Source organism: Scophthalmus maximus, chromosome 2, assembly GCF_022379125.1.
Source record: "Scophthalmus maximus strain ysfricsl-2021 chromosome 2, ASM2237912v1, whole genome shotgun sequence".
Lineage (NCBI taxonomy): Eukaryota > Metazoa > Chordata > Actinopteri > Pleuronectiformes > Scophthalmidae > Scophthalmus > Scophthalmus maximus.
The window spans coordinates 29,805,001-29,825,000 of record NC_061516.1 but is presented as its reverse complement, the minus strand read 5'-3'; the positions used below and the strand labels follow the sequence as shown (position 1 = coordinate 29,825,000).

Below are 20,000 nucleotides of genomic sequence, written 5' to 3'. Positions count from 1 at the left end.
TATTATATATACCTTTCAATTATCATATGATGTATTTTTATTTTATTTTTTACAGAGAACTGAACCTGATGTTGTAATTCAAGTAGTATTTAATGTAGAACAAGAAGTGTTTTTTCCTTTAGTATAGTCCTTTTAAAAAGATTGTTACTATATTTTACTATATTTTGAATTATTTTTTTTATCATTCTTGCACTGACAGCTGCTTTGGCAAGGAGTGTGAGGAAACGTCTGCTCCTGTTGGGATGATGTCAGATGTGTAGAGTGATGTAATGAAGCATAGTGGTGTTTTACATCACTCGTCTCTGGCCGACTGTCCATGAACAGGGCTGCACTCATATTAACCACCCAGTGATTAGAATGTACCCATTCTTTTTTAATACTCACTTTGGGTATGACTGTAGTTGTCATATTGCAATCGGCCATTAGATGGCATCAGAGTAGTGCAACACCTTCAGAGAGCCATGCAAATGATAATAGTGGGGTGAATTCATATCAAGAAAAACACAGGTAGCACTACTAGCAATCATTTTTGCATTGCATTTCTTAATGTGGTCTCTGTTGGACCCCCATAATACCAGTAAGACTAAGAATAAGAAAAAAAATTATAATAATTATAAATTGCAAAGAAAATTGCAGGGGACTAACAGGAAATATGACAAGTACAAACAATATGTCCATTTTAAATGTTTTTATTAAAGTTGCATAAAAGTGTAACAAAATTGGGCAAAAACAAGACCTGTTGTTGATATTGCTACATTTGTTTGTTGGTTTGATCTAATCATTGTCCAAAAAAACCCAGAACACCACCACCACTCTTTAAATCCACATGGTTTAGCTCTTGTATTTAACATCAATGATAATAATCAGTGTGTGTGTATATATATATATACACTTCTTTCTTTTTTTTGCAATTTTCCCCAACAGTAAAAAAAACTGACTTCTCAATAACAGTCTAAGAAGGTATAATCCAAACCTGGATTTAGAAATGAAAATCCATTCAAATTCAGAAGATTGAGCTCGCATTGGTACAATCCGACCAATCAAAATGTCTCCGAAAAAACTGCGTACACTGCGCTTGATTTTGAAGTGCCACCAGCGAAGCAAAAGCAACCACACCAAAGTCAATCTGAATGGATTTCTGTTCAACTATATGATAATCCAAGGCCTGGCATCAAGAAGTGTCATGATCACAATAAAAACTGACCAGTATTCAATGTAAATGTAAAGAACATTGGTTTATCTAAACAAGACCACTGTATCAAGGCCTAAGTATTAAACACACACTTCTAAAAAACAAAAAAAACAACTCTTTTCAAAAAAAGAGAGAGAAAAGGAGCGACATGAGAAGTGAGATTTTCCACATCGCAGTTCTACTCGGTAACAGTTTTAGCAGTTAGTTACCTTTAAAAAAAATGAATGTCTCCCGTTTATTTGGTTTGTGTAACATAAATAATACCTAAGGCAACATCTGTTTTGAAAGAGAAACAAAAAAAGGTTAGAAAGGGAGGGTGGACAGAAGGATGAAAATGGATGGGAGGAGGAGGGGGAGGACAGAGGGGAAGACAGGGTGAACTGACAAGAGCAGAGGAAAATGGGCCAAAGTGTGTGTACTTGTTTGCGTGTGTGTTTGTGTGAGTGTGTGTGTGTGTGTGTGTGTGTGTGTTTTGGTGCTGAGAGAGAAAGAGGCAGACAGCAGTCTGCTGTCACTGCAGGTGTTAGCAATTGGACACAGCAACCGTCACTGCCTCTCCTATTGGCCAATGGGCTTCGGTCTCTGATTTGATTGGCTCAGGATCGGAAACAGATGGCTTTATTCTTAGCTATGATTGGCAGCTGCAGTACAGAACTACGGATATTGTGACATCTAAAGGCCTGTCTCTCTCTCTCTCTCTCACCCCCTTTATCTCTCTGCACTTAGTGTGTGTATAGGAGTGTGTGTATTCCGATCTGTGTAAGAGGCAGCTGTGTTTGCTAATGTGTTTCCTCCGCCCCAAGGGTGGACTGTGTGTGTAAGTGAGAGAGAAAGGAAACAAATGAAAAAAAGAGGGGTGAATGCATTTAGACAGCTTCGTATTTGTAACCGCGGCCTCCATCCCTCTTATTCCGTCATGTCATCGGTGACTCTGCTGCTGCGACGGGCAGAGGTCGGTGCAAAGTCTCCACATCGAGCGGAAAATGTCATTTTCAGAGTTTCCACGCACATGTGACCGCTCCGAACTGATGTCTGCCAAACACGAAACAATGTGGTGGACTATGTGATTTCTTAGAAGAAAGGGAGAGTCAGTGAGAAAGAGAAGGGGAGGGGTCGTTAAAAAAAACCCCCCAAAAAACAACAACAACAACAAGGCAGCTTTGTTCCAGGTCCCCCTGTCGGACTGTCAGTGTGTGTAACAAAATGCACAAAAAAATAAAGATAAAACAGGAACCAGTCCTATACTAAGATTCAAATTTGTCGTACAGAACAGCAGAATATACAGGCAACCCCCCCCCCCCCCCAATGTTGCTGTACATTATGTAGCAACATACACACGTAGTATTTAGCAACACAGACGTACATATGTATGTGCAGGCTGGACAGCAGGGGCTTCTACACAGCCTCTTAGGACAGCACTACGTATCTGAGGAAAGAAAAACATCACTTTTTTTTTTCCTGCAAGAATTTGAACTCTAGTCAAACACGCTCAACCCAAACGATCCTACTTCTACTCTACTCCAAAAAGGACGATTTTCGTAAAGTCTAAAATTGGTTTTCTACCACCACAGCCAACCAGTGACTTTCCTTTAGGGTTCAACCACCACTCCAAGGATCAAATTGGTCTCTTTGCTGTACTAAAAATACACAGTACAATACTCCTAGTGGTCAGAGGTTCAGATTTTCCTCCCCCGAAATGACATAGTGCAGATTTTTCAAAAGACACACAAAAAAATGAAAGGAAAGTCTTTAAATGCACCACTGTTGCAAATGCCTTTTGATTAAGGTGGAACATTTGCTGTACTGACCCCAAAAAGTTAGCCTGGTCGATTACAAAAGACTCAAGTCAAGTGACTGTCCCCCATGCCCTCAAAGTGAACAATGAAACAGTGTCAGAGTAATGGTTGGTAGCTGGATCATATACAACTTTAAAACCCTTTTATAAAATATCAAAATAATGAATCTCATTGGTAGAGACTTGAGCAATGATTGGCTGCTTCCTCCTCCGTCGTTCAACCAGCCACTCTTTTCTTGGCCGTTGCAAACTCTGGCTCTTCCCACTCTCGGCTGCTGCGCTCCCAGTGATTATGGGATTCATCTCAGCTCAGCTCCCCGCCTCTTCCTCCTCAGACAGATGGAGAGCGGGGCAGGAGAGGGTGGGAGGAAGAGGAGCCGGATGAGGGGGAGGAGTGAAGCCATATAAAGGGTGAAGGAGGAAAGGAGAGTGCCCGGTATTCAGGCCAATGAGTTGCTTGTTGTCATCTGGCGATCAATTTCAAAGTCTTTACTTTTTTTTCTTTGTTGATGATTTTCTTTTTTCAAGAAGGAAGTTCAACGAACAAGAGGGGAAGGAAGAGACAAATAATTAAAACTACAAGTGAGTTATGGGACTGGATCCAGGCCGCAAGAGAAGATGAGATGAAGAGAGAGGAAAAACAGAGGGCCTAACAGATGAGGGTTAACATGTTTCATGACGATCGTCAATGGAAGAAGAAAACTGACGTTAAAACAGAAAATAAAATAAAAGAATGGGAAGCTAAGTATGAGGAGAGGTGAGGGCTGAGGTGGACGGAAAGAGTCGGAGGAGGGATGCTATCATTTCTTCTGAGGCGTGGAGAGCTTCTGCATCCCTCGGATCTTGTCGAGCAGCTCTGAGACGAAGTCCTGCGGAGGGGACAGCACATGAGTCAGGGAAAAAGAGGAAGAAAAATCCACAGTGCGTCCATGGATTTGGTGAGGACAGATGGAAGGAAGGGAGAGAGGAAGAAAGATGTCTTACCTCAGTTGGTTTGAAACAGTCAACCAGCAAGTCCTGTAAAACAAACACACACGGTATGTAATCACATGTTGTCTGTACGTGTCCCTAGATGCCTTCGCGCAAGTATGCGAGTGTGTCCTACCTTGACCCTGGCCCCCCTCTCAACGTCACTGGGCATATCCAGCAGCTCATCCACATCGATCTCTAGCTCTGGGATGGCCTCTTCCTGTGACGCAAATTAATAAGAGGAGAGAAAGAAGAGAGCACATTTAGAGAAAAAACTACACATACAAAGAGTTGCTTGGTTACCACGGGTTCCGACAGCTCTTTAAGCTATATCGTGGACACATGGAAAGGAATCCTCATCATCCCCTCTATTCTTAGACCCCGTGTTTATGTTATGCGGTCGCCTGCAAACGGACCGGCACTGGCATGTCTGTCTCTGCCTCTCTATGACGTGGTACACCGGCTGGGGAGTGTCCTTTTCCCTTTTCAACACTAGAGGGCGATGTCCCACCATCACCCCACACATGTTGTACAGTACATGACAGAGAAAAGAGAGGAGAGACAAAGAGAAAGGACAAGTACAGTAGACTGTCATCATGGACAAGGACTATTGATCAAGAAAGGGGGAAAAAAGATTATGTATATTCAAATGAAATATATATATTTGGCTAAATAAGGCTGAAGGCTGAATTAGGGCTTCTTATTTAGGAGGCAGACATAAGTGGTATGGACCTTTCGAGTCATTGTTAATTTCCTAAAATGGTTTTAACACCATGTTAATATTCATGGCTCAAAAGAAATAAACGTAAGATCTGTTGCATTGATGAGGGGTTTGGATTTGGCTATATCGCAATAGGTACACTGTCTCCCACTTAGTGTATTTGAAATGCACACACAACTAAAAACATTTATATTTGCATGCATGTGAACTGCTGACTGTCACACTGCTGCCTGAAGTGAAAACTTGCTGTTGTTGATCACAAAAGGGGGAAAATATGCTCTTGAACTGCACAGAGAATTAAGACGGTAAATTTGGCCCTTCAAAATGCCCTTGAAATTCACATTGAAATAGCAATAGCTAAGGTAAATATTCAAAAACTAACCTCGAATAAAAAGCATAAAGAAGTCTTCATCCAGTCAATTCAATGTGATTAATCTGTCGCTGTATAAAAAGTGATTTAATAGTCTCCCCCACTGGCTCAGTGTGTTTTATCAAAGTGGTTCACCACTGGCAACAACACACTCAAAAACACACAGACACACACACTAGTTTACCACTCTTTTGCAGATCAACTGCTACCCTATATTCATGTCATTCTCTAGGAATCTCGCTCTCACTCTCCTCTTCCCCCTTGGTTAGAGTTGCCCGCACCAGCTGCCTCTGCACCTGGCCGACTGCCCCCTACTCTAACACACACACACACACACACGCACACGCACACACACACACACACACACACACACACACACACACACACACACACACACACACACACACACGCAGACATGCACAGCGTGTGTGTCACATTCATCGTCAAACCGAAAGTAGCTTTTGTCGTAGTGAAAACTCCTTTACACACACATACACACACACATGGATTAAAGAATTCTAAAATTATCATTAATAAGTCTGAGCTGGATAAAGAGAGAGAGAGTGTGTGTGTGTGTGTGTGTGTGTGTGTGTGTGTGTGTCTGTATTGAGAGGGCTGGGTATAAGGATTACATTTTGAGCAGGACAGCCTGTATGTCTGAGATAGAGACTTGAGGTGACAGACAGACTTACTGTCAGCAGAACACACACACACACACACACACACACACACACACACACACACACACACACACACACACACACACACACACACACACACACACACACACACACACACACACACACACACACACACACACACACACACACACACACACACACACACACACACACACACACACTCAGCACAACTAATAGCACACACAGTAGACATATTGAAGCCGTCTGGTCTATGTACATCGTCTCACACTCACAAAATTTAGTCTCACACAAAGACTGATCTGCAGAACATGTGGCTATGGGCTACTACGTTCTGTAAAAAAATGGTATTCAAAACTAATGCGCATATATATATATATATACATATATGTAAAATACAGTGATGGTAGAAAAAAATGCATACAAGGATTAAAGAAATATATAATTTTTATGAAATTTGGTTTGACATAATTGTCCAAAATTGATCTGTAGAAAAAAGACGGGATAAAAAAGGGGAATAAAAAAGAAATACCAACCCAGCTCTAAGCAATTGTTTTTTAATTGCTGGGATATAATTGAAAAAAAAAATATGTAGTACCTGCTGTTCAATGCACTGGAAAGATGATGTGTTACCAGTTTATTGCGGTTTACCTAAGAATGATTTGAGAGAGAGCACGATAAGTCTGCGAGGGGGGAAGGGAACAACAAGAGGAAGGAAGGTACGAGGCTAAGAAGCACACTGAGGAGAGGGAGCAGCTGAGTGAAGCAGCCCAAAAGAGGGAGGGAGAGGAGGGAGGGATTTTCAAAAAAGGCCGGAAGACAGGCTTCAGAGAGGAGACACAAAGAAAGCAGGGAATCACAGGGGAGGGTTTCCAAAACAAAGATGGACTTACTGAACTACTCTGGAGTCTGGAGGGGGTTTCACTGGCCACAGATGTGATGTGGACGAAAACTATGGCTACAAGTCGTTGGCACACAACGTAGGGTTGTTAACGAAGCAGAGCAGTGTGAAACAATTGACCGTGATCTAAAAGGTTTGCTTACAGTAACTGGAAAGATTTGCTTAACTGGAAATCTTTCCGGCGATCGTCCAACATACATCTGCATCTGTGTTTAGGTGTTTGACACGCTCCACACCGTACTTTTATTTGGCATTTTAATTAATATGCTATGCAGAGCGCTGTCTATAACAATACTCTTTATATTCCCATAACCGCCGAGAGATCTGGGGGCCTGTATCACAAGGTGAGATTAGTTAGCCAGCCATCTTTGGGCTTAATTCAGGATTTCCAACATCTCAGTGACCTATGCAGGGCAGGTTAACAGCAGACAGGGATCGGGTCAAAACCTGTCATCAACCCAACTGGTGACCAATCAGATCACTGGCAGAATGGAACCATCATTCTTATGCCATTTTCCACTCAGCGACCAAAGGCCAAGATCGGAGTCATATCAATCGCTGTGTGTGAACTCTTCTGGAGCGGCTCGCCGACACGTCGCCTCCGTCCCACTGGATTTCTAGCAGGCTAAACATCTGGACTAATCTTTCAACAACTACAGCCAATCAGAGCGCAGGACTGTGGCGTAGTGGGGGGGTTTCTCCTGGTGAAAGATTGTGTAGTGTGTGACCCCCCGTCACCAGACAGACTGCAAGACTGCCGATCACAAGACACAACTTGTGTGAACTACAATTAATTAATAAACCAAACCAAAAGCCATGTCATTTTAAGTTCCCCAGGAAATACAAAACACAAAGCTACCAAGTGGTTCTTGTGGTTCCACAAGAAACAAACGTATACTGTAAACCGGCATAAGGTCTTATTGTCTTTACTTAAGATAGACTCTTCCAGACAAGCTCACACAACAACAACAACAACAACAACAACACCTCCGCCAATGTGAGAGAGCAGCAGACGGACACACTGTCTGTCTGGAGGCTGCCTGCAGGACAGAGCAGAACGAGATGTGACAGTATGAGAGCGTACTCGTGTGTGTGTGTGTGTGTGTGTGTGTGTGTGTAGGTCATGGTACTATTCCTCTCACAGGGGGCTGTGTAGTGGCTGCAGGCTTGGACAGATCAAATGGCAGACACAGCTCCCTCATCGGGAAAAGACATAAGCTACACACACTCACACAAGTAGGTCAGCACCCTTGTAGTAAAAACTAAAATCATTGCTACTGTAAATATCTCTGGAGACGGAACTGATGAGAGGGAGAAGTAAAGTCCGTTCCTTGGTCAGAGACGTGTATTATTAAAAGACTGAATCATGCGTCAACAGTTATTATTTGAACCTGACTTGATGTCACAGGAGTTCCCCCTGACCTCAGATCTGATTAAAACTTCTGTGAGTGCGAGTTGAATTACAGGCCGAACACAGAATGAAAGATGAACCGTGCCGACGTTACAGTACAAGGAGAGGCAACTCCTGACAGCCACTAGTCAAATGCTAATGGGAGTATCAGTGTAAGTCAGCATGACCACATTAAATGTAATAAGATGGGTAGAAGCCAATTTCTCATGACAGTGGGAAGCTGTGTGTGTAAGTAGGTCACAGAGGCCACCTACAAGGATCACACAGCATGGATTCCAGTGATAACACACTACACAGCTGATTCCTGTGATAGGATCTGTGTAAACTGTGTGTAAACGTGTAAGTATAAAAGATGGGGCCCGAATGCGTGTTAGTTAGTTTTTTACCAAAAGCCAGGTGACGAACGTCAAAAAGACACTTTTGCTTTCCTGTGCCGCCTCAGCAACAAACGAGGACAAAAACAGTCCGGCTGCAGGACGGCCGATTGCCTGCTTCTGCTGCCAAGACAAAAACAATGTCTTGGCTGCGCAGACTATATGGAGAAAGAGGCGAGGGAAGTGATGGCTGGAGCCGACAGGATGGAGGAAGGAGGAAGAGGTAGGAAAAGTGGGCCACGTGGCGCGAGACAATAGTCGCCATTCACTCCGGTTTCCTCCTTCGTGACTTTGTTTTGACTCGTCTGGCGGCGTGATCATTTATGCATCCATCAGAAGCAGACTCCTTTACTCCTCCACTTAACTCCTTTTGTGTGCCTCACTTGTTAATGCTTCGCCATCCCAGACACGGGATATACAGATGGCCAGAGATGAGAGGCTGACGTGTGAGCTGCATGTTACATGGAGCTAATTTGACACTGCTACACATCACCGTGTGCCTTTCCTTTTCACTTCTAGCTTCAGCAGGCCTCTGTATCAAGTCCGAGGGATAAAAATTGATTTTGCTGAGTGTTTATAGTGTGGGTGTGTGTGTGTGTGTGCGCTCCATTAAAACTATTACCCCTAGTCTGGTTGATTTGGCCCAGTGACACAGGAACAAAAATATGTACCTGCAATAAAGAGAAGTTACAGACACGCAAACGCAGAACAGTGCACGAGCCAGGCAGTCCTATGATCGCTTGACCGTCCGTTTGGGTGTTTTGTTCCATTAGCCGTGAGAGCATTCGGTCCTACTGTCTACATACAGTAGAGACGGACGGGTGTTGGGGTCATTGCATCGGTGAGGATCAATTGGCCAATCGCTGAGAGCTCCAGGTTCGAACATTGCCTCTTTGCGCTGTTGAACACCTTTAATGGAGAAAAACTGCATTGTGCTTTAATCATCATTGTCTAATGGTCCATATCAAAAGGCCTGGGAAATAAATCATTCAGCGCTTTGTCAATACCCAAAGCGCAGCAATAAAATAATTAGTTGTAATTGTGAAAAAGGACTATTGGTGCAACACAAACATTCAATCATCCACTGAGGTGCGCTGAACGACAGAAGGATGCGAGGCTAAAAGAAAATAAGTCTATACTAACAGGTTTTCGCTTTATAACTAAAAGGATCTCAACCCACACAACCATCTTAGCGACGTATCAGTAATAATCTCTGTATATACTAACACACTTGAAAAGATTAATGTACACTGGTCGTGTGAGTACCGGTGTAAACAGGAAGCAGATTGTCTCCTCAGCATTTGGCCTGTTATTATCAGAGAGCAACAATAATGAAAAATAAGACGCAGGATTTCTTTTCTTGGGCCGATGACGAGGTGGAAGTGTTACTGACAGTAAGGGCGTACAGCGTTTTGCAGGTCGTCGATTCGTGACTGATAAGAACAAGTCATTGCTTGTTGACATCAAGAACACACGGCATCTATATTTGAGTACTGATGCAGAAAAGGGAGTAACTGCAGTTCACAGGACTCACAGATGAGCCGGTTGTCCCACCCTCAAACTCACACACGTGCAGGCCTGCATATCAAACCATCACTGATTGAGCAAGGAAGGATGTGCAATGGAGCTGGAGTGAAGCCAACACCAAACATTAGGGAGTTCAAATGGAGAAACTAAACACAAAAGCACTTTGTCATTTTCGTACTTGCTTCTAGGGACCAGATGCTTTTTATCATCAAAATAACGAAACAAAAAAAACATTCTGGGTTGAAAGTTGAAACGTTGATTGTAAGCCATCTTAAAGTGGTAATTCATGAACCCCTCGTGACTGATGTGGTAATTTGGTCGACTGTCATCTGATCAACACACACACATACACGCACGCACGCACGCACACACACACTGGAAACAGTGGAAAAATACTGGGCCTGCTTCCTGTCATGCTCCCCCTCGGTCTCTTTATCTTTTTGCCTCCTTTGATGCCCCCCCCCCCCCCCTCCTCCTCTCTGGCTGGATTGTATAAAATCACCCCCAGTGCTTCTGCAATCTGCGAATTCATGGCGTTGAGACCACCTTGCCTCGGGCATGATACCACTTATGACAAAACGAGGGAGAGACAATATCAGAGTGAGGGAGGCGCAGAGGGGTCAGCGAGGGTGCAGGGATTAGGGATGCATTGTGTCAGCCATCGCCTTGCTGCCCCTTATATCTCTCTCCGGGTCACACACACACACACACATGCTGACGGTGGCTTATCAGGAATCGGGTGGTCTTACAATAACAACGACATTTTCTATTGCCTGCATCCATTTTAAGACTCCCTTTTCCCAACACTAGTTTTGGGAGTCAGGAAATGTGTGACGTCCACGAAACACAGCTTTATAAAGGTCTCTACTTGTTTTCTTGAGCACTGAAGGGGTTACAGCACCAGCTCAACCCGGGCACTTCCTGTCTGGGCACGTGACCTTGGGAGATAACGGGGGGAGGGGAGGTAGAAGGTATGTGTGGGAACTGGAGTGTGTGTGTGTGTGTGTGTGTGTGTGTGTGTGTGTGTGTGTGTGTGTGTGTGTGTGTGTCTGTGCATGTATTTCAGAGTTAACTTATCACTTAAAGAGGACAGAGTCAACAGAGTGAGATTAGTGATGCCAGTGTGTGTGTCTGTCTCTGCGTTTGTGTGCGCGTGTGTGTGCGTGTGCACAATTAATCTAAGTGGTGACTGGCTGCTGTAATGAATATGTGGCATCACACACAGCCATAAACCATGAACCACAGCAATCCATAATCAATACAATACAATGTATTTCATTTAGACTGAAGCCTGCAGACATTTACATTTTGTGTGTGTGCTCCACTGCAACTTTGGTCTGTGTGTGTGTTTGATCTTCATATCTATTGCACGTCTAATCAGCTGGATGTTCTTCCTGCCAGGAAGAATATGATCTCCTGTTTTGAATCGTATGAAGAACAGAGGGAAGTGGCGGAGCCGTCAAAATGTCTTTACTCTTTCAAAGTTGATCCGTGTTCTTTCTTCCCACTGATGAAGGAAACTTATAGTACATACAGAACAACTTTCTTTGAAAACCATTTAATGTAGGCCTACCTCTTGGAAGCGCTTGTCTTAATATTATTGGGGTTTTTTGGGGTTGTTATTTTTAATTCCCTTAAAACATGTACCCATCAGTTGGTACATCCTACCATAGCCTCCATCTGTCATGACTCTGCGTCCCTGTCGGCCTTCGTGTTATCTCACTTCAGATGAACTACAAACAGCTCTGTCGTGTGAAGTAAAAAGAAGCAGAGCCTCCAGAGTTTGCTTGCTGGTGGTGGTGCGGACGTGCTGTTGTGTACCAGTGCTGTGTGGGTTGCTGCAGCCTTATTGCAGGAGAAAGCCAAACCCAACAGGCTCCAAGAACACAGAACGCTTCTTCACGTTATGCCAGGAAACATTCATCACTATAATTAGACTGCGGCCACAGCAGTTTATGTTGTTCTTACTGTGTCACTTGGTGACAATAGCATATGCATAGTATGATGGAGTATTAGGGCCATATTGAATACCATATCAGAAAATGAGTGTCTCACACACACACACACACACACACACACACACACACACACACACACACACACACACACACACACACACACACACACACACACACACACACACACACACACACACACACACACACACACACACACACACACACACACACACACACACACACACACACACACACACACACACACACTTAGCAATCCGTTTGCGGAGTTAACACATGGAAGGTCACCCGACCTTGACCCTCCCGAAGCTGCCCAGAGTCATAGCTGTCCGCTGTGCGGTTGAATGATTCACACATCGGCTTGTTTGGCCTGACTCAACGGTTGGGTGGTTTTCTGTGTGTTGACTGGACGTGTCTGTGCAGCGGCCTCTCCAGAGAGACACGCCTGCTGGTCCCTCAGGGTCGCAACCAGCCCTGGGAAGACTTGTGCTGGCAACTGTGCGATGCCGCCAGGGCTGGAGCTCTGCCGCTGTGTCGCGCTCACTAGAACTACTGTAAAGAGAGGCAACAGTTCGTCACTGCTGCCGCCCACTTTCACTCCTGGCCTCAGTCGCCACACCGGCAGTGATGCATTTAATTCCTGATTTCTTGAAAACTAAAGGGTTAAGGCGGACTAACACCAAGATCTGTTACTTAAAATTAATATTCAATTCAAAATATTGATGTATTTCTGTCAGCTAGAGTTTCATATGGTAAGTAAAACGAGATCGACCCTCATCTGAAACATGTGATGCCGACGGCATCTCAAGTGCCCACTTTCTCCCTCCACCTCAACCTCCACCTTCTCTCTCCATCTCCTCCCGACTCTGTCATTTCTGTAAGCAGAGAACAGAGGAGGAGATCTGAAAGCTCCACAAATCATATGGATGAGTGTGCACGTGTGCGCGCAGATGTGTTGGGTATTCTGGAAAAAGTAGCCGGGGGTATTTCAACAGATTGATTTTTCCTTCTTCTCCTTCAGTCGATTATTCATTATCATGGGAACAAGTAATAATACAAAGTACAGGATCACAGACAAACAGAAAAGAAAGTGAAGAAGACCACACACACACACACACACACACACACACACACACACACACACACACACACACACACACACACACACACACACACACACACACACACACACACACACACACACACACACACACACACACACACACACACACACACACACACACACACACACACACACACACACCATAGAGGGGCAAGAGGACTCATTACCACTACAATTGGACTGAATGAGGAGATTACGTGCAGATTAAAATAAGAATGCATACAAACAAGGATTACAGCAGATTATTGTTATGTCACTCTTCATGGCGACATCCATTTGTTAATTTGCCATGCCATTCGCCGAATGACTTTATCTTTTGTTGTGGCAAGTAGAGTTTGACTCTTTGGGGATTCAGAGTCATCCAGCTTCCATTTCCCCCCCATGCTTTTTGGAACTTCCACATTTTTATGTGAAGCCGTTTATTTCATTTTGTCGTGGTTGAGATGAAAATCAGAGTGGATTTCCAAAGGGGATTAGAGATTATTATTATTCTTTCATGCTGGTCAGTCGTCAGCGCAACCTCTGATTTATAGAACACTTAGAATACTTTGGTTTGTTTTCATATTCAGTCAATCAGCTCCAGGATAAAAAAAAAAACAACCACCTTAAACAGTATAAAACAGTAATCCTCCATAAAACTCAACTCTCTCTGAATTATGCCTTTATTACTCCCCATGATTAATAATGTCTTTCTGCTCTTATCTCTTATCTTATAGCATTTGTGTCAAAACATTATTTAATTATCTTACGAAGTTGTGACCCACTTTGACAAAGTGCAGTCTGCAATGACCTATTTGAACTTGTTCTTGTACTAATCTTTATTTAGCTCGGGTCTCACTGAGTGAGTAATATCGATCCTGTGTCTGTCCCAAAAGGATCAACCTCTTTTTTTCCCTGTCTGGTTTTTTCTGTAACACTAACTCTAAGGCTTGTACAGAGGCAGGATCAAACAGCTTTCGAGGGGATTTTTTGTGTTCATGACACTTGCCGACCAATGATAAAAGTACATTAAAGTGATAATCCACCAAAAAACATTTTGAACATAAAACACACATCCCCTGAGGCTGGAAAAGACATTGCTATGGACATTTTGATATCTTTTTTTCTTGTCACCATTGGAATTCAGTTTAAACTGCTTAACAGCCACTGTCCTCCGTCTCCAATTTCTTCTTTCTAGTCATTACATGTATTAATTCCTATGCAAATTAATAACTTAACACTTGTTGACATGTTCAGTCAATACTTATTATTCCAGCATCGTGTGTTTGTGTGTGTGTGTGTGTGTGACCAGCTCCCTTCCTGATGAACTTGTAATCATTCCTGTCACTCGACACATTGCCCAAATATAGTCACTTGTTCCTTCGTAATCAGAAACTACAAATTCAACGCATAGGGTATATTAAATCAAATCAGAAAATACGTACAGTGGCATTTCTATTGATAATGCACCATTGAGCTAGAGTAAATTCATTTTTTTGTAGATTTATCAGACCGAAGTGGCTGCTCACGTTCCTCCTCCCTCTATTGGTCTACCAGCTGTGTGTCCATCTGTCCACACGTCTCTCTCATCCGTCCATTTCTTCACTCAGCCATTTTAAACCCGAGGCAGTTTTCATAACAGCGCCCGAGTCCCGCCACATGCTTTGCGATACCACGAAAGCTTAAGTTAGGTGTCACGCTGTGGTGACCTCATGGGGGATACGCAAGGCCAACGCGGCGCCGGTGCTCTGACCTGGCAACCTCTCGATCGGTGGCTGTCCGCCCGCCTGAGAGGGACACCAGGCCATTACAGCCTGTTCCTTTGAAACCTACCTGACTGTGAATCTATTACTACCTGCCGAGAACTTCCAGTATTTCCTATTTAACAAATCTGTCATCATCCATCAATTTCTCGACAGTAATAACAGGGAAGTCATTGTGCGCTGCTCCTGTACCGTCTGTCGTTGGCGTAAAATAAACACATTATAGATGCAACTCAATCACAGACAGTGAATAAAGCCATAAACCGCTTCCCTGCAATTGAGCAACAGCTAAACAGGCGTCTGCTCTCGCTGCACCTCCTGGGACTGAAATACACTCCAGGGAGGATCTGTGTTACCTCGCTCTCTCCCTACCTGCAGGCAGTTGGCATAACTTACACAGACACTTTGCCAGGATAACAACTCCATACGGAGGAACCATGCCAGCGGCTGCCAACTGTCGTCACAACTCATAAATATCAGGACAGGGGCTTTGTTTGTTTCACGGCTTTAAATATTGTTTTAACATGGAGGCCCATAAACGTGCATCAGCAAACCCTCATGTTCATCTCTCGTTTAAAAGTGCCGTTTAGCAACAACACCCTGGAGCCACGTTTAGTAATAACACTAGGCCAACTACATTATTACACAACTAGACTATTATGATTACTTTAAAAAGCCACCTCATGAGTACTCGAGCTTTTACAAAACAGCTTATCATGAGCATATGTTTATGAAGCAAATACACACTCTTCCGTCTGTTACCTGAACACACAATCTAAGCATTTGTTCTGCAGCAGGGGATGAACGGATAACACGCGTTCTCATTCCGTTTAAACAAGCTGACGCCCGCTTTTCATTTCACCGACAGCCAGTCCAGTTTTCACAATCCATCTCTCCAGACATGCCCCGTCTGACTTGTGATCTTTACGGTAAAATGGTTTTGTTATTTAAACCCTTCACTTGGCCGACGGACAGATCTGCGCGACAGAGGGTGGATCGACGGGCTCGTCGAGCTCAGCTCGTACTGAAACACAATGCTGCCGGCCTGACGTGGTGGGAAAAAAGGTGTCGCGCAATCAGTGTGTACTGTGCGGGCCACGCCGGCTGACACGTGACTGTGATTATGGGATTCAACAGAAGCCAGTGAGACGACCAGCACATGCACACGCGCAGTTAAGATCGTCCATCGACTGAATATTTTGTTGAAAGGATACAGAAGGGAACGGAAAGATGCTTTTGATATCCTGCTCTTCTCACCAGCTAAAAGGATGAACTGGCCAAAAGATCTCCTCCCCGTGGACATGGTGCATTACGTTCTCTTGTCTCTTATCCCGACATCAACCAAGCCTTAACCTCCAACCTGATATGTTTAAAACAACCCCTTTTGAAGAATGCCGCCTCTTGGTAGTTTAGAACAACCCTGGCCTGGACCTCGTTTCACACAGAAACATGTGTCACGCGTGCAGTTTTTACACATGGGGAATGACCCGAGAGAGGTCAGGTGTGTGCAGGGTAGAGCGTGGCTTTTTGAGGGAAAGTTCAAATTGTTCATTTTTCTATGCACTTGACAAGTTCTTGTCTCACTCCTTTCTCGCAAACTCGCAGTGACACAATCCATAAACAGTCCTCAGAGTGAGTCACGTCCCTCGTTCTCCGTCTCTACACCCCCCTCTTCCTTAATCCACGCCGCCGTCTCTCGCTTGGCGTGCTTTACTTCCTTCCCATCTTACTCACACACACTGACCCCCAAAAAACAACAGCAACACAAGTGCTCGGTCTCCCTCCGTCCTTCTCATCTCCAGCTTGGACTTATTCCCTCGCCGTCTTTCAAATGCACTCATGCTCAGTGGGTCAGACTACAGTTACATGCTGACTCACCGTCAATCAGGAAGACAACTGTGCACGTGCTCACCATGCAGGACCACAAGTCACCTATTAACACAATGTGTGCACGTCAATGTCTGTGCAAATGTGTGTGTGGTGTGTGTGGTGTGTGTGTGTGTGGGGGGGGGGGGGGGGGGGGGGGGGGGGGGGGGGGGGGGGGGCGTGCACACAGACACACTGGGGTCTTTCACTCTCGCTGTGTAACAACCACTCTTTGTAGTCATACGTCCCCTGAGGGAAACAGGGTAATACTGATTGGTATTCAGGCCTTTAAGTGTGAGGTTGAAGCACATGTTGCGTGCTCCATGTGTGTTTGTGTGCATGTGTGTGTGTGTGTTTGTGTGCGTGTTGCATAAGTGTGAAGTCAGTGAAGGAGGCCAACTTTTAATCCATCACAGAGAAACTATGAAATTACAGCTGTTCCCACCATTGAGCTTCCTCCAACACAGTTCTTTCTGAATGACTTACTTGTATGACCACACAACGACGGGGATGCATCACTTGACTTTAACTGTTTGTTGTTGGAGACGACAACAGGCTCAACTATAGTTTACAGAGAAGAGCTCCTAAGAGTTCATTATGATGTGATTGAGTGGTAAAGAGTCAAGTATGTGCTAAATAATAAACAGGCTATCTAATTTCCATATATGGATTTGATGGAGACTGCAATGCAAAATCATCACAGCAGTATGCTCCACAGAGAAAAATAGCGTTTACCGACATAGCCAGCATTTGCTCAGATAATCTCCCAACACCACCATGAAGATGTAATGGCGGGTTATTGACAATACAATGACAAAATTGCATTTCCTCTACACTCAGTATGATTTTCGGTTCTTAACTTCACCTAATGCGGCGGAAAAAAACTGCTGATCCCTGATTTGTTAAAGGGCAAATACGCTCTATTTATCTGTTTGTTTATGGTTGCTGCTGTGGAAGCAGGATTGAAGAACACGGAAAAAACCCATCTTCTTAGTGATACACAAACTGCTTTAACAACTCAAGGTGAGTTGTTGTGTTAGCGCCTGATCGAGTGCTATTGCACTGAGAAAAGGGAACTGTTTTCTCAGTGTACATATCATGCAATAGCAGGGGACACGTGTTACAAAAACATTTCCTCCCTCTCTGACATCCCTGCCGACTCCAGCTACATTTTCCTTCTCCTCTTGCCATCCCCCTTTTTTTTCCCTTCTCTTCCCCCGTTCAGTGCATTCCTGCTCACCAGTCCTGCCTCTGTTCTCACTCGTATCCCCATCTGTGTGTGTGTGTGTGTGTGTGTGTGTGTGTGTGTGTGTGTGTGTGTGTGGCCACGTAGGGCCCTGAAGTGCGGGGATTGGTCTGCCCACTCGCTCCACAGTTAACTATGTAGCTGCTGCTCAGCTCCACTGTACAGTGAGCTGAAAACACGGCAGACAGAGAGAGAATATACTGTACATCTTCACTGACAAATAAAAAATGTAACAGTCCAGTTACCATGGTAATAGGACCAAGCCTGCAGTGAAATGTAATCGTTTTACGAGCAGCGCAGCTTCGGACTTGACGAGTATCACCCCCTCTCTCCTGTTCCCTGGAGTGAGCTCAAACTCACTTAGCACCTAACACACAACGCCAGTAAGAGATTGGGGGCACTACAACAACAGAGACAGTGTACACAACCTGAAGGAAACATCTCTTTCCTCGAGGAAACGCTCCCTGATTTTCCGACGTGACGCTTAACACTCCCAAATCCTAACACTTCCTGCCACTTAAGTGATTATATTCTCAAATGATCACGGTTTGTAGTGGGGTTGGCAACATAAACTGAGAGAGGGATGGGAGTTGTGGGATTAGGAGTCTCTATGGCCACAGTTCTGAAACTTTTTTTCATAACATTGGATATAGTTTTCCATAAAATTTATCTGCCAGTGTTTTGGTGAGTATGGATTAGATTGCAGTGCGGCCACTATACATACACATATATATATATACATATATATATATATACATATATATATATACATATATATATATATACACACATATATATACATATACACATATATATACATATATATATGCATATACATATATATATATACATATATATACATATACACATATACATATATTTATATATATATACACATATATTTATATATATTAAATAGGTCCATCACTTGATATATGAAAAGTATATTGTAATAATGTTACATTAATATCATATGATAATGATTTCCTTTTTTTGGAGTGTTTCTTACACAAAGCAAATGCCACATTAACATCAGCTGCGGGCTCGTACTGAGCCCCTGCTAATATCATAACTCAATGGTTCTGATTATTATACAGAGTAAAACACTGGGGCTTAATTTATCGATATGATGCAATTCCACTAAGCTTTGTTTTTTCTCGAAACGGACACAACCCTTTTTGCTCCATGTCACGTTTGACCGACATAAACCTTTAACAAGCCTCGTCTCCATGGCATCATACTAAGGCTCGTCTCCTCACTATTTATCATAGCAACTCTTGACTGATGGGCTGACTAAGTGGCAGGATGAATAAACCACAAGCTGCTTGGCAGAAATGCCCCGGCTGACTGCTTGCAGCATGTTTAAAGGGATTATGTGAATGTGAAATTAGCTCATTGTGAAATCCCTGTTGAGAGAAAAAAAACCTCCATGCCGGTGTGTTTAATAGCCAAAAGACACATCCGCGAAAGATGGGAGAGAAAAAGGGGAGGCTGATAGATAGGGAATAATGATGGGTGACAAGTGGAAAATATGGATTACAGTGAGTCAGAACACAGAGAGAGACGTGGAAAGAAAAAAGGGAAGGATGAAGCAAGAAAGGGAAGGGTGCTCCTTGTCTTTGTCACTGATCGGGGTTGTCCCAGTCCCTGCTCCGGTCCCTGACCGGCTGAAGCTGCCTCTCTGGTTACACTGTCCAGTAGCACGTGCTCCACATTTCCCCATCTAAATGAGCCCAATGTGTCTCCATCAGTGAACCGATTGTAAATTAATCTCTTTGTTGTCCAACAGCCTGGGCAGGCATGGGATAGGGACAATGAAAAGGGGGGTGGGGACTACACTGTGGATGATCGCCAAAAAAATAGGCAACATCATTTGGCGATGGATGAGAAATGCGTGTCCAGAGATGTGAAATAAATCATTATATTTCACACAATCTGAGCAGCCCGTGATCTGTCCGTAGTAAATCTTTACATGTTTCGGGTCTCGCTCTCCAGAAACAACGCTGTGTGTCCATTAGTGAGGCTTTTTTCTTTTTACTCTTTGTGTGACACTGTTCATGAAGTTGAAAAGCAGACTCATAATACACCATCAGGGCTTTCAAGCATGCATGACTGAAGGACTGAGTGG

At 43.8% G+C, this 20,000-nt stretch overlaps 1 protein-coding gene across 1 annotated transcript in view; it reads right to left on the bottom strand.

Annotated features, from left to right (window-relative positions):
• Positions 1 to 673: 673 nt before the first annotated feature.
• Positions 674 to 20,000, bottom strand: part of ppp1r14bb (protein phosphatase 1, regulatory (inhibitor) subunit 14Bb) — a 21,907-nt gene continuing 2,580 nt past the window's right edge. The window contains exons 2-4 of the mRNA XM_035624704.2: positions 4,093 to 4,176; positions 3,972 to 4,004; positions 674 to 3,856 (exon numbers count right to left, since the gene is read on the bottom strand). Of these exons, the coding sequence (XP_035480597.1) occupies positions 3,788 to 3,856; positions 3,972 to 4,004; positions 4,093 to 4,176 (186 nt within the window). The 3' untranslated portion in view covers positions 674 to 3,787. The remainder of the gene's footprint in view (positions 3,857 to 3,971; positions 4,005 to 4,092; positions 4,177 to 20,000) is intronic.